This window comes from Schistocerca gregaria, chromosome 1, assembly GCF_023897955.1.
Source record: "Schistocerca gregaria isolate iqSchGreg1 chromosome 1, iqSchGreg1.2, whole genome shotgun sequence".
In the NCBI taxonomy this organism is placed as follows: domain Eukaryota; kingdom Metazoa; phylum Arthropoda; class Insecta; order Orthoptera; family Acrididae; genus Schistocerca; species Schistocerca gregaria.
Window position 1 is genome coordinate 1,077,574,180 of NC_064920.1, and position 14,182 is coordinate 1,077,588,361.

Genomic DNA, 14,182 nt, shown 5'->3' on the forward strand with positions numbered 1-14,182 from the left:
AATGAGGGATGACGATGATACAGTGGTCCTTCTTTAGGTTACAGATAGCTCAGGGGTCAGATGGAATAATGTTCTAGGTTTCAGTGATAAAGATATGGAGATGGTACTGGAAGTGAGGACTTACTGGAGATTATTGTTTTGGGGAACAGGACAATAATCATTAGAAGTCTCCTATGCAGGGTTTGAAGCTGACACTCCTGGGACTGGGTAGTATAGTGATATTGGCAATAGACACTTTGGGTGAATGTTAGGGAATATTTAATTAGAACAGAGTGATTGAATTTTGTTGTGAGAGAAGATCAGGTCTTTTGATACAATGGATGTCTCTGGGTGGTAGAGATTTAGGCCTGAAAGGGGGTAGGACTGTGAGATGGTCTAGTATGAAAATGGCTATAGTTGGGCTTGGAACGGAGATGTGCCAGCACTGGGAGATAAACTAGGGATGCCAGGATGGGATGGTTTGTTGGCTATGATTCCTTCTTCTTTTTTGCTTGTTTTTGTTTTTTTTGGGTGGGGGTCGGGAGATGTTGTGAGTGATAATTGTAAGGGAGGGTAGAAATGATACCACAGACCACTGTAAGCTGCTCTCTCCCTCTCTCTACTTTTTTTTCCGACTATCTCTCTCTCTCTCTCTCTCTCTCTCTCTCTCTCTCTCTCTCTCTCTAATTTCCTCTCTCATCCTATTTCTTAACTGCACTATTCTTACCACTTTTCAGCTGTCCTCTTTAATCCCTCTTTACTTTCTAGTTGCTATCTGTTTCATTTATCACCTCTAAGCTGAGGTTAGCACAGTGCTTATCAATATACTTTCTTGACACCTTTTCCTCCAGCTTTGTCTCCCTTTATTCTCATCACAGGTGGGTCCTGGCAATATAGCATCTGAGTGCCTTTCTCACCCTTTGTAACCTCCTCCAACCAATTGAACAAAATGCACATTTACAAACCTAGAGTTATTATTTACTTCACTAAGTGGCAGCACGATGAATGTCATCTCCTGAAATAAAGTACTGACCAATCATTCTCTTTTTTCCAACTGTATCATTTTTCATTTGTTGTTATCACAAAATTGATACCAGTCACATCCTTTGGAAATGGCCATGATCCAGTACTGCCAAATAGCTGGAGAGAATGTTTCTGATATTGAAGGCCGATTCATTGAATGTCAATACTGCTACTCCCAGTACTCACCATTAGGCAATCTTCTTCCTTTTGTAGGGAATTTAGCAGTTTTTGAAAATATGTCTTCTTTATTATATCGCCCAAACTGAAACAATATTATCAAAAGGTACTGTAGGATTCCAGGACACACATACATACTTTAGAACAAAACATCTGGAAACAATGTGCAAAATGTTACATGTATATCATTAAAAACACGTAATAGTTTTAGTAGGGGCTGAACAGGCAGGAATGCATAGTTCCCCCTTTTTTGTCTTAATGAATCAGTTATTTTTCAGTCTTAAAAATCAACATGTAAAAGAGCATTGATTGCTGTATTTTAGGTTCTAATGCTTGTCACATAAATGTTTCAACTGCTTTTACTTTTAAAGTTGTCTCTGAAACCAGCTTCAGCTAGCCTTGTACAGCTGCTGTCATTGTGTGTTGCCAAATGTAGTTATTGCACAGTGGCATAATAATTGTGTTCACATGAATTGTTATATGGAAATAAAATACTGTTACCCCTAGATTGTTCCACAAAAATTGTTCCACACGAAACCGCCCAATATGACGCTGACCGTCATCTGTAAGCTTCGAATAAACCCACCAAGATCTGGCTACTCTGCCAGAAACAGAGCATCAAGAATCAAATGGTACCACTTCAAGAAGAATATCAGCTCTTAAAGGACCAGTCAAGGAAATTAATACAGCCAAAGTTGAGGCTGTTCTGAAGGACACAAAGAGAAAGAAAACAAATGATCTTCCAGTAGAGTTATGGTGCTTTCAGTAGTGGAATGCAGTAGGTGGGCTTACAGATATTATCAATCAGATCATCAGTCGAAACCGATCTCGACTCGACACTGTGTTGTCTCCACTGCCAAAACTGCATTGGAGACAACATGGAGTCAACTAGAGAATCCTAATGGAAGCTAGCCCACATGTGCTAGTAACAACGACTCTACAATAAATGCACCAAGGAAATCTAATACTCTTTTGGCAGCAGTGAGGCCTCAAGATGGTGGTAATGTGCTGCCGAAAACAGTTGTGTGAGACAAAAAAGACATTCTCAAGATACAGCTATAGTGGTACTTCCTCTCATATACACTACTGGCCATTAAAATTGCTACACCAAGAAGAAATGCAGATGATAAACGGATATTCATTGGAAAAATATAATATACTAGAACTGAGTTGTGATTACATTTTCATGCAATTTGGGTGCATAGATCCTGAGAAATCAGTACCCAGAACAACCACCTCTAGCCGTAATAACGACCTTGATACGCCTGGGCATTGAGTCAAACAGAGCTTGGATGACATGTATAGGTACAGCTGCCCATGCAGCTTCAACACGATACCACAGTTCATCAAGTGTAGTGACTGGCTTATTGTGACGAGCCAGTTGCTCAGCCACCATTGACCAGACGTTTTCAATTGGTGAGAGATCTGGAGAATGTGCTGTTCAGGGCAGCAGTCAAACATTTTATGTATCCAGAAAGGCCCGTACAGGACCTGCAACATGCAGTCGTGCATTATACTGCTGAAATGTAGGGTTTCACAGGGATCGAATGAAGGGTAGAGCCATGGGTCGTAACACATCTGAAATGTAACGTCCACTGTTCAAAGTGCCGTCAATGCGAACAAGAGGGACCGAGACGTGTAACCAGTGGCACCCCATAACATCGCGCCAGGTGATACGCCCATATGACGATGACGAATATACACTTCCAACGTGCGTTCACCACGATGTCGCCAAACACGGATGCGACCATCATTATGTTGTAAACAGAACATGGATTCATCCGAAAAAATGATGTTTTGCAATTCGTGCACCCAAGTTCGTCGTTGAGTATACCATAGCAAGCGCTCCTGTCTGTGATGCAGTGTCAAGGGTAACCACAGCCATGGTCTCCAAGCTGATGGTCCATGCTGCTGCAAACATCGTCAAACTGTTGTGCAGATGGTTGTTGTCTTGCAAACATCCCCATATGTTGACTCAGGGATCAAGACGTGGCTGCACGATCCGACACAGCCATGTGGATAAGATGCCTGTCACCTCGACTGCTACTGATACTAGGCCGTTGGGATCCAGCACGGCATTCCGTATTGCCCTCCTGAACCCACCGATTACATATTCTGCTAACAGTATCTCAACCAACGTGAGTTATCAAAGTCAGAAACATGATGGTACGCATTTCTCCTCCTTACAAGAGGCATCACAACAACGTTTTACCAGGCAACGCCGGCCAGCTGCTGTTTGGTATGAGAAATCGGTTGGAAACTTTCCTCATGTCAGCACGTTGTAGGTGTCTCCACTGGTGCCAACCTTGTGTGAATGTTCTGAAAAGCTAATCATTTGCATATCACAGCATCTTCTTCCTGTCGATTAAATTTCGTGTCTGTAGCACGTCATCTTCGTGGTGTAGCAATTTTAATGGCCAGTAGTGTATATCATCAGCTGAAAACCATCATCCATGCAATAAGATGGACATCCATAAATTCAACAACGAAGGCTGTTTGTGTTCTTTACGGTTGTTACAATGATGGTAACTAGGAGATGGAACATAATGCCTGCTATATCACAAGTTGCAACATTCATTAGTAACCCACTACTTTGTAATTCCCACCTCGCTACTCCATTTGGCCGACCCTACTCATAACAGTCCACTATCTCTATCTCTGAAGTGAACACAGAATAAATCCAATGGATACCAAACCATTAGAAGTTCAGGACTGGTGTCACAGCATTCCTTCAGCATTCCACTGCATCTGCTTTTCTCCAGAATAATAGTACTTCCCATTCTCACACGTCAGGCTGAACTATGCTGGCGGGAAATATCATAATCCGATCTCTTTGTCATAAATGGGGCTCATCCAATGACATCGACACTTAAGTACACTTCTCTTTGGAGATTAGCAACACCTCTATTTTCACCTGTACAAGTTTGCTTTGGTTTCCCATGCTGAATCTTAAAACACTGCTAATGTGGGTCAACACTTGCTATGGGGAATTGAACTAATATATAAAGCTTGGGTCTATCAGTGTTAATTTCAACTGTAGCCATATGATAAAAAAACTGACAAACAACAGTCTGCCAGTTTACGATACCAGAGAAGGAATAGTGCTACTCACCATATAGCGGAGATACCGAGTCGGAATAGGCTCAACAAAAAGATTCACAAAATTGTAGCTTTCGGCCATAAAGGCCTTTATCAGCAGTACACACACACACACACACACACACACACACACACACACACACACACGTCTGCAGTCTCAGAGAGCTGAAACCACTCTGCGAGCAACAGCACCAGTGCATGATGGGAGTACCCAAATCACTCAACATGCAAACTAACCTTACATCCACAGAAAGAACCGCAGTCCACCATCTAAAAACTGATACCAATCTTATAGTCCTACCTGCAGACAAAACCTCCACCACCATTGTTTTGAACCGCAAGGATTATGTGGCAGAAGGACTCCGTTAGCTGTCAGATACTTCCACCTACAAACCATGCCACAGTGATCTCACTCCAGTAATCCAGCAGAATCTCCTGTCACTACTCAAATATTTAGGCCCATCCCAGAACCTCTCCCCAGAGTCCATCACTCTACTTACCCCTACCACTCCCCAAACTCCCACCTTCTTCATGCTTCCTAACGTCCATAAACCCAACCACCCAGGACGCCCCATTGTGGCCGGTTACTGTGCCCCCACTGAGAGAACCTCTGCTCTCATAGACCAACACCTTCAACCTATTACCCGGAACCTATCCTACTATATAAAAGATATCAACCATTTCCTTGACTGACAGCTCCTGTCCCTTTACTACACATTGCCCTGCTCATCACTATTGATGCCACCTCCCTGTACACTAACATTCCTTATGCCCAGGGCCTTACTGCTATCGAACACTACCTTTCCAGGCGCCCTATGGATTCCAAACCAACAACCTCCTTCCTAGTCTCCATGACCAACTATATCCTCACCCACAATTAGTTTTCCTTTGAAGGCATGACCTACTAACAAATCCACAGTACGGGTATGTGCACCATCCCATGCTAACCTATTCATGGGCCATCTAGAAAATTCCTTCCTAAAAATGCAGAATCCTAAACCCCCCAACTGGTTCAGATTCATTGATGACATCTTTGCAATCTGTATAGAAGGTGAGGACACCTTATCCACATTCCTCCAGAACCTCAACAACTTCTCCCCCATTTGCTTCACCTGGTCCTACTCAACCCAACAAGCCACCTCCCTAGATGTTGACCTCCACCTCAGAGATGGCTACATCAGTACTTCTGTCCATATCAAACCTACTACCCATTAGCAATACCTCCACTTCAACAGCTGCCACCCATTCCATACCATAAAGTCCCTTCCATACACCCTAGCCACCCATGGTTGTTGCATCTGCAGTGACGAGCAGTCCCTCTCAAAATACACCAAGGGCCTCACTGAAGCCTTCACTGACTGTAATTATTCTCCCATCCTTGTACAAAAACAAATCTCCTGTGCCTTACATTTCCAGTCTCCCACCACCTCCCAAAGTCCCACAGTCCGGCCACAGAGGAGCATTCCCCTTGTAACTCAGTACCATCCGGGACTGGAGCAACTGAATTACATTCTCTGCCAGGGTTTCAATTACCTCTCATCATGCCCTGAAATGAGAAATGTTCTGCCCACAATCCTTCCCACCCCTCCTACTATGGTATTCCACCGTCCACCAAACCTACACAATATACTAGTCCATCCTTACACAACCCCTGCTCCCAATCCCTTACCTCATGGCTCATAACCATGTGACAGACCTAGATGCAAGACCTGTCCCATACCTCCTCCTACCCCCACCTACTCCAGTCTAGTCACTAACATCACCTATACAATCAAAGGTAGGGCTACCTGTGAAACCAGTCATGTGATTTGCAAGTTAAGCTGCAACCACTGTGCTGCATTCTATGTAGGCATGACAACCAAAAATCTGTCTGTCCCTATGAATGGGCACCGACAAACTGTGGCCAAAAAAACAAGTAGACCACCCTATTGCAGAACACGCTGCCAAACATGATATCCATTATCTCAATGGCTGCTTCACAGCCTGTGCCATATGGATCCTTCCCACCAACACCAGATTTTCTGAATTGCGCACGTGGGAACTTTCCCTGCAATACATCCTATGTTCCCGTAACCCTCCTGGCTTCCACCTCCGTTAGTCACTGTCTTCACCCATCCAGTCCCCTCGCTTTTCCCATTCCAGCACTACACAGCCGTGATTTCACCGCCACATCTAGTCTTTTAATTTCTTTTTATTTCTCTCCTTTCCACTACTTACCCCCTCCCCCCTCCACACATTCTCTCCTGCCCTCTGTATAAACTGCAACACTTCACTGTCCGCTACTCCCATAGTGCTACCCTCCTCCTCCTCCCCCCCCCCCCCCCCCCCCAGCCCCAGCCTCCTCCTTACCCCCACCCAGTCGCCACTCCCATCACGCACTGGTGCTGCAGCTCACTATGTGGTTTCAGCTCTCTGAGACTGCAGACGCGTGTGCAACTTGCATTTGCATGAGTGTATATGTGTGTGCGAGCGCGTGTTTGTATTGTGTCTACTGCTGACAAAAGCCTTTATGGCCGAAAGCTACAATTGTGTGAATCTTTTTGTTGTGCCTGGTATTGTTACATTCCATCCTGGATTTTCCATTGTTTGAGTTTGCCAGTTTAGCTATATGTTGTAGCTCTGCTGTTAACCCTTTGCTGCACCTTCTGCTGGCCAGCTAGGAACTGCATGGGAGGCACCAGAGAAGGACTCACCTGCCATTGTGCCTCCTGCAACCATGTCAGTTCTGCTTTCACATCTCCTAGAGTATCTGCTAGGTATCTCAGCAGTCTTGCTAAGGAAACTCTTACATTCAGCAAGTTCAATTTGGCTTGTACCATATAAAAATCCCATTTAATTGCTCCCATGATTTTCTTCATATACCCTATTGATTCAGCAGTTAACTCCCATTATTGCCCAGGTATTATTCAGTACTTTTGCTCTAGATTTGCCAATTGTATGGCATGCCAGTCCTCCATACTCTATAGCTATCCACTATTGCCTGGACCTGTCCCAAACTTTAATACAATTTCTGGATATAGTCACTATTTCCTATACCGAATAGTGTATTTGATAATATACCATCTGTGTCTAATCACCTTCTCTTCTGTCCTAACACTGTACATAGTGCCAAATCCATCACTGGTGCAGCTGGTCCTGTTACCACTCATATGAGAGCCACAATCCTTGGTACTCTCCCTGTACTTCTCCTAATGCTCCTTTCCTCTCAGCTTAAAGATGCAGCCTGGCCAACATCTCTTCTAATCTTCATACCTCATTTCTTATTTCCTATGTGTTGTAGGTTAGCTTCAGCATTCGCTGGTGGCTGGTTAACATGACATCCCTCTGACTGAAAAACAGCATTCCTGCTTCGAATTGTTGTTTCCATAGTGTTGGATGTACATGGTCTGTTACCACACCAAGCGCCATATTCCAACAGCATACTCCTGTTAATTTATAAACTATCTACCACCACATTAATAACAAAACATAACAACAACACAAAAATAAACTCCTTTGTTGTTACAACTCCAGTACTGCACAATTCGATATCTACTAGTGTGATATGAATGCATAAGGCACACTATGCACATTCAATTCCCTAACTTCTGTCTCCCTGTTTAGCTTTCACTTTCTTTGCAGGCAATGACTCTGACACTTGTTGTAAGCTGTCTAAGTTAGCTCAAAAGGCTTAACAATCCTCCGTGAACAACAGAAGTTTGCATCCACAACTGTAATTTCATGTTCACTGGTAATGTCATCTCTATGACTTGATACAGCCCTCGGTACCGAATATGATTTTATTTTTTTTATTTTTGGTGTGTAGGGGCTCACTCCCATGACCACTGCCTGATTTCCCATTCAGGCCACATTGCCCCATTTGTTCTTGCTGCTGGAGTACTTTTGTTTTTGCCCTCTGCACCTACTTCCACACATTAGTGTCTCTGCAAACTATTTCTCCATGGGTTCCCCATTTTTCCCAACTTTAGGCTTAATCACTCCGAAAGGGGATGGCATCTTTCTACCATTTACCAGCTCACGTGGCAAGAGTGCAATGTTGTCATGCACTTTAAAAATCTACACAACTACAATGTAGGGCAAGTAAATTTCCCAGTCATTGTAATGACTGCTCACATAGTAGCTTAACATTTTTACCAATAGTAGAATGCTTTCAGGTCTCCCATTCAACAAAGGGTGGTAGGAACCAGCTCTTAGTTTTTCTGGATTTGTAACAGATGACATAGTTACTTAATCAACTAAGAGATGAAGGCAGATCAGGGTTCATCTGAATTACTGTGTCAGGTATGGCAAACTTCAATAACCAGTTGTTTACCATTGGTAGAACTACTATGCTAACTTACTGGTTTGGAATTCAACTACTGTCGCATAATGTGAAAAATGGTCTATAATAGTTAACATCCATTGGCTACCCACCAGAGTTATATTGAGTGTAAAATGTTTGTTCCACCATTTAACACACATTGGTTACCCACCAGTTTGGTTAAATGGATCCAAACTGTTTGTTCTGCCATTACAAATGGTTTAGATGCCTCCAGTAAGCTATGCTGCAGTATTCATTGATGGCTCAGATCATTACGTTGTGTACATGGCATGCAATTTCTTGCTTATTGGTCAATGCCATGTCTCCTCATCCTCTGCCAGTATTTTTCAGCTATTCTGCAACCAGTTGTTTTTTGCCTTCTGTGGCCCATTAATGCACAATTGCACACATCCTTCAGTGGTTTGTCCTTAACTTTTGCCACTCTACAAGGCTTCTGCCAAGTATTCGTATGAACCCAATCTTTCTGCTTAACCCATCAGCAGTGCCCTGTTTCCTGCTGGGTTTGTCTACTTCCTCATAGCCGAATATTCTTAATTTTAATGGCCAGAGAATAAATCTTCTAGAATTATCTTTCACGGCTAATAAGCACTTTAATGCTGCATTGTCTGTTACAACACTGAATTTCCACAGGTAACAACAAAAATAAGTACTACTGTATATAACAGACATCATTTCCTTCTCTGTGGTTGAGTAACTTCACTCAGCTTTGTTTAAATGCCTCGATGTATGTGCTGTTGTGTGTTTCTTGCCATTCGCATCCTGACTTAGAATACACCCTATCGCCTGGCTGCTTGAACAGGATAAATTCTTTCTTGTAATTTGCAAATAGTAACACCAGGCCATTTATTGGTGTCTTTTTCTATTGGGGCCTCTTTCAATTTTTTGAATGCAGCTTGGCAGTCAGTTGTCCACTGGAATTTTACAGCCTTTTTTTAACAAGTATGTTAACAATCTAGCAACTTCACATATTTTCTAAAATAATTACACAGAACTAAAAATGATTGGAGTAACAATCTGCAGCAGTAAGAAATCACGAATAGCTCATATCAATCTCGAGTCAGTTTTAACACCATCTTGGCTTATCATACGGCCTCAATAGTTCACCTCTGTTGGTGCAGTTTTCAATACTTAACATTAAGTGAACCGAATGCAGTCTCTTATGAACCTCTTCCAGCTGTTGTCAATGTTCCTCCACATCTTTAGACAATAACCACCTTGGTAACTGTTTGGCTAGCTGAGTGATGCTGTTAAGACAGGAAATTTGCTCTCTTGCGTCCGATTTTCTGACAGCAGGCACAGGATGGTGCCCGACATTTGGGAGTCTCATGGCCTAAGCATTTGCAATGAGTGCAATGCTCTTCGGAAATGTGTCTAGTGGGATTCATCCCGGTGTAAGACTGGAAGAATTGCTGGGGCTCCTAGCAGAGAAACAAGAGTCATATGGTCTCCCTCAGTGTGCCTGGCAAAGCACACATCACCTCAGCACCTAAGGGTGGGACAATTTAGTCAGTGAATAAGTCTATACTACAAGCTTCAACTATACTGTGCAGTATCTCATTTCTTTTGACACATTCTGCCAGTACATCTGTATGATACAACACAGCTCCTACTCGGCGCACAAAATGCTTTAAATCCTCTTCAGAGTTTTGGCACAGGATGGAGAGTTTGTTGATATATTAGGTAATGCTATGTTTATCTCGATATCAATCCACTACGTTTGCATCCTGTAGGAAGGCAGCCCAATTTTCAACTATTCTATGCATCCCCTCCTAACCAACATTTAGCAGCCAATGAGATTCATTCTTTCTCCTAGTGACTAGCCAAGAGCCAGAATCAGACTGCAAGGATCTCTCTCCCGCACACTGCGCTGTTACTGTACTTCATGACAATGCAGTTCATTCACAGAGCGACTGAATCATTCATACAAATACAGATGTCAATCTTATTTCCTTGAAATAGTATAGGTGTGAATGTGCGTAAGTAAGTATTTTAGTGAGATTTCCAAATAAATATGTCAGATGACGACAATAAATGTAAAGTGCTTCACAAGGAGGAACTTGTTTTATTTATCACATTTACAACTTTTTCAAACATGGATCTGAAAGTCGTACTCCTATTTTTGACATTCTGAAGACACAAGAATGAACTGTAGAAGCATGTATTGGCAAGAGAAGTGTACAGAGAATAGTAAATAAAAGTGTCACACCAGTAGAAGCCTCAGGAAAATTCGGTTTTCTTTTGCCTAGAAAGTACTGAAATCACAAGAAACATGTAACACAAATGAATGCTTTTAACAATGCTATTTTAAAGTGGCCGTGTTTGAAATGTATGTAAGTAGTGAATATCCGACATCATAAAAACTTGTTACAACCATGCACCAGGAAAATGCCTTCAAAGAAAGTGCTTCGTCGACACAAATAATCTTAAAAGATTCAGTTTGAAATAGCCTATAAACCTTTTGGCCAGTAAGACCTTCAACAAAAATAGACGGCAGAGACACACACACACACACACACACACACACACACACACACACACACACACACAAATTGCAACTCACACACAAATGACTGCAGTCTCAGGCAACTGAGGCCACACTTTGTGAGCAGCAGCACCAGTGCATTATGGGTATGGTGACTGGTTCGGGGTAAGGGGGAGGCTGGAGGGGGGGAGGGGGGAAGGGTAGGGGTGGCAGACAGTGAAGTGCTGCGGATTATACAGAGGGGGGCCAGAGGTGGGAAGGGGGGAGGGGGGATAGTGAAAAAGGAGAGAAGTAAAAATACTGGGTGGAATGGTGGAATGAGGGCTGTGTTGTGCTTAAGGGAACAATGAAGGGACTGGATGGGTGACAAGGACAATGAACTAACAAAGTTTGTGGCCAGGAGGGTTATGGGAAAGTAGGATATATTGCAAGGAAAGTTCCCACCTGCGTAATTCAGAAAAGCTGGTGTTGGTTCTAAAGATCCATAAGACACAGGCTGTGAAGCAGTCATTTAAATGGAGGGTGCCACGTGTGGCAGTGGGCTCAGCAACATGGTGGTCCACTTGTTTCTTGGTCACAGTTCGTTGATGGTCACTCATGCGGACAGACAGCTTGTTGGTTGTCATGCCCACATAGAATGCAACACTGTAGTTACAGTTCAGCTTGTAGATGATATGATCGGTTTCACAGGTAGCCCTGGGATAGTTGATGTTTGTGACTGGACTGGAGTCGGTGGAGGTGGTGGTGGTGGTGGTGGGAGGATGTATGTGACAGGTATTGCATCTAGATCTATTACAGGGGTAAGAGCCATGAGATAAGGGTTTGGGAGTAGGGATTGTGACGAATATATTGTGCAGGTTCGGTTGACGGCGAAATTCCGCTGTCGGATGGGTGGGAAGGATAGTGGGCAGGAAATTTCTCATTTCAGGGCACGACGTGAGGAGCATTCCCCTCTTAACTCAGTACCACTGAGGACTGGAGCAACTGAATTACATTCTCTGCTAGGGTTTCAATTACCTCTCATCGTGCCCTGAAATGAGAATTGTCCTGTCCACTATCCTTCCCACCCCTGCGACAGTGGACTTCTTCCATCCACCGAACCTACACAATACATTAGTCCTTCCCTACACAACCCCTATTCCCAACCCCTTACCTCATGGCTCTTACCCCAGTAATAGATCTAGATGCAAGACCTGTCCCATAAATCCTCCCAGAACCGCCACCACCTACTCCAGTCTGGTCACAAACATCAACTCTCCCAGGGCTACCTGTGAAACCAATCATGTCAACTACAAGCTAAGCTGCAACTACAGTGCTGCATTCAATGTAGACATGACAACCAACAAGCTGTTTGTCTGCATTAATGGCCACCGATGACTTGTGGCCATGAAAGAAGTGGACCAGCCTGTTGTTGAGCACACTGCCAAACATGACATCCTTTATTTCAATGACTACTTCACAGCTTGTGCCACATGGATCCTAGTCATCAACACCAGCTTTTCTGAATTGCGCAGGTGGGAATTTTCCCTGTAGTATATCCTACGCTCCCGTAACCTTCCTGGCCTCAATCTTTGTTAGTCATTGTCCTCATCCATCCAGCCACTTCCCTGTTCTCGTACACGGCCCTCATTCAACCATCACACTCAGTCTAGACTTTCTACTTCTCTCCTTTCCTGCTCTACCCCTTCCCCACCCCACCTCTTGCCTGCCCAGCAGCACTTCAATGTCCGCCACTGCTACCCTATCACCCTCCACCCTCCCTGCCCCATCCTCCTCCTTACCCCCACCCAGACGCCATTCCCATTGTGCACTGGTGTTGCTGCTCGCAGTGTAGCCTCAGTTGCTTGAGACTGCAGTCCTGTGTATGTCAGTTGCATTTGCACATGCACACGTGTGCGTGTGTATGTGTGTGTGTGTGTGTGTGTGTGTGTGTGTGTGTGTGTGTGTACCATCTATTTCTGACGAAGGTCTTACTAACCAAAAGCTTTATTTGTGACAGTCTTTTTGTTGTGCCTATCTGTGACTCAGCATCTCTGCTATATGATGAGCGGCAGCTTTCCTTTTCATAATCTTGTTACTTTTCATCCTGAATTTTCCATTGTTAAAATTTAAAATAAGATGGGTCAGACACAGACTGAGATAGCTGTGAGAATAGTACTATGATGAACATTTTGGAACAACATGAAGTTATAGCATTTCTTGGTTTTAAGGACTCATGGTGTGAAAAAAATCAAACAACGGAAAATCCAGGATGGAATATTGACAATATTATGAAAAGGATAGATCACTACTCACCATACAATGGTGATGTTGAGTTGCAGGTAGGCCCAACAAAAAGACTATTAAACAAGTAAGCTTTCAGATAAAAGGGCTTCTTCTGAATTAGACCAACCAAATACAACTCACACACATCACACCAGTGCCTCTGGCTGGCTGGGTGAGACATGGGCAATGGTCATGTGTGTGCATGAGTGTGAATATGAATGTGTGTGTGTGTGTGTGTGTGTGTGTGTGTGTGTGTGTGTGTGTGTGTGTGTGTGTGTTATCTAACGCAGAAGAGGGCCTTTTGGCTGAAAGCTTACTTGTTTAACAGTCTTTTTTGTTGTGCCTATTTGTGACTCAGCATCTCCACTATATGGTGAGTAGTAACTATCCTTTCCATAATACTGTAACAGTTTAAAAAATATGTTTGTCAACATACCACTTGCAGGCACAATATGCACGAACTTCCTAGCATTTAATGATTATGAATTTGTAACCCATGAAGTATGCAGATTATAATGTTGAATATGTAGTGGTAGTATCCAGTATTATATGTAAAAGTACTAAATCTTTAGTGCAAATGACTGAAAGTAGCATGGAGGCTGCCGCAGAGTATTGTGATAATAGTGCTGGCAGTTAGCCATACCATGTTGACATGTAGAACACAATAACAGATGCACAAGTGAGTTGCAAAGCGATGACAGCTGAGCACAGCAATAAACAGGCCAGCACAGCCAAGAACGATGTAGTGAGCGGGTTGTTGCCACCACACTCGAGTGACACTCTTTGTTACAAGCAATTTGACTAGACACCAGGTTTTAGAGAAACAAATGCAGACA

The 14,182-nt window shown here is 43.3% G+C and overlaps 1 protein-coding gene across 4 annotated transcripts in view; it reads right to left on the reverse strand.

Moving 5' to 3' along the window:
- LOC126281745 (uncharacterized) overlaps nucleotides 1–14,182 on the reverse strand; it is a 221,055-nt gene that overhangs the window by 148,062 nt on the left and 58,811 nt on the right. For all 4 annotated transcript variants that reach the window (XM_049980961.1, XM_049980943.1, XM_049980935.1 and 1 more), the window contains exon 4: nucleotides 1,189–1,264. In XM_049980961.1, coding sequence (XP_049836918.1) covers nucleotides 1,189–1,264 — 76 coding nt within the window. The remainder of the gene's footprint in view (nucleotides 1–1,188; nucleotides 1,265–14,182) is intronic.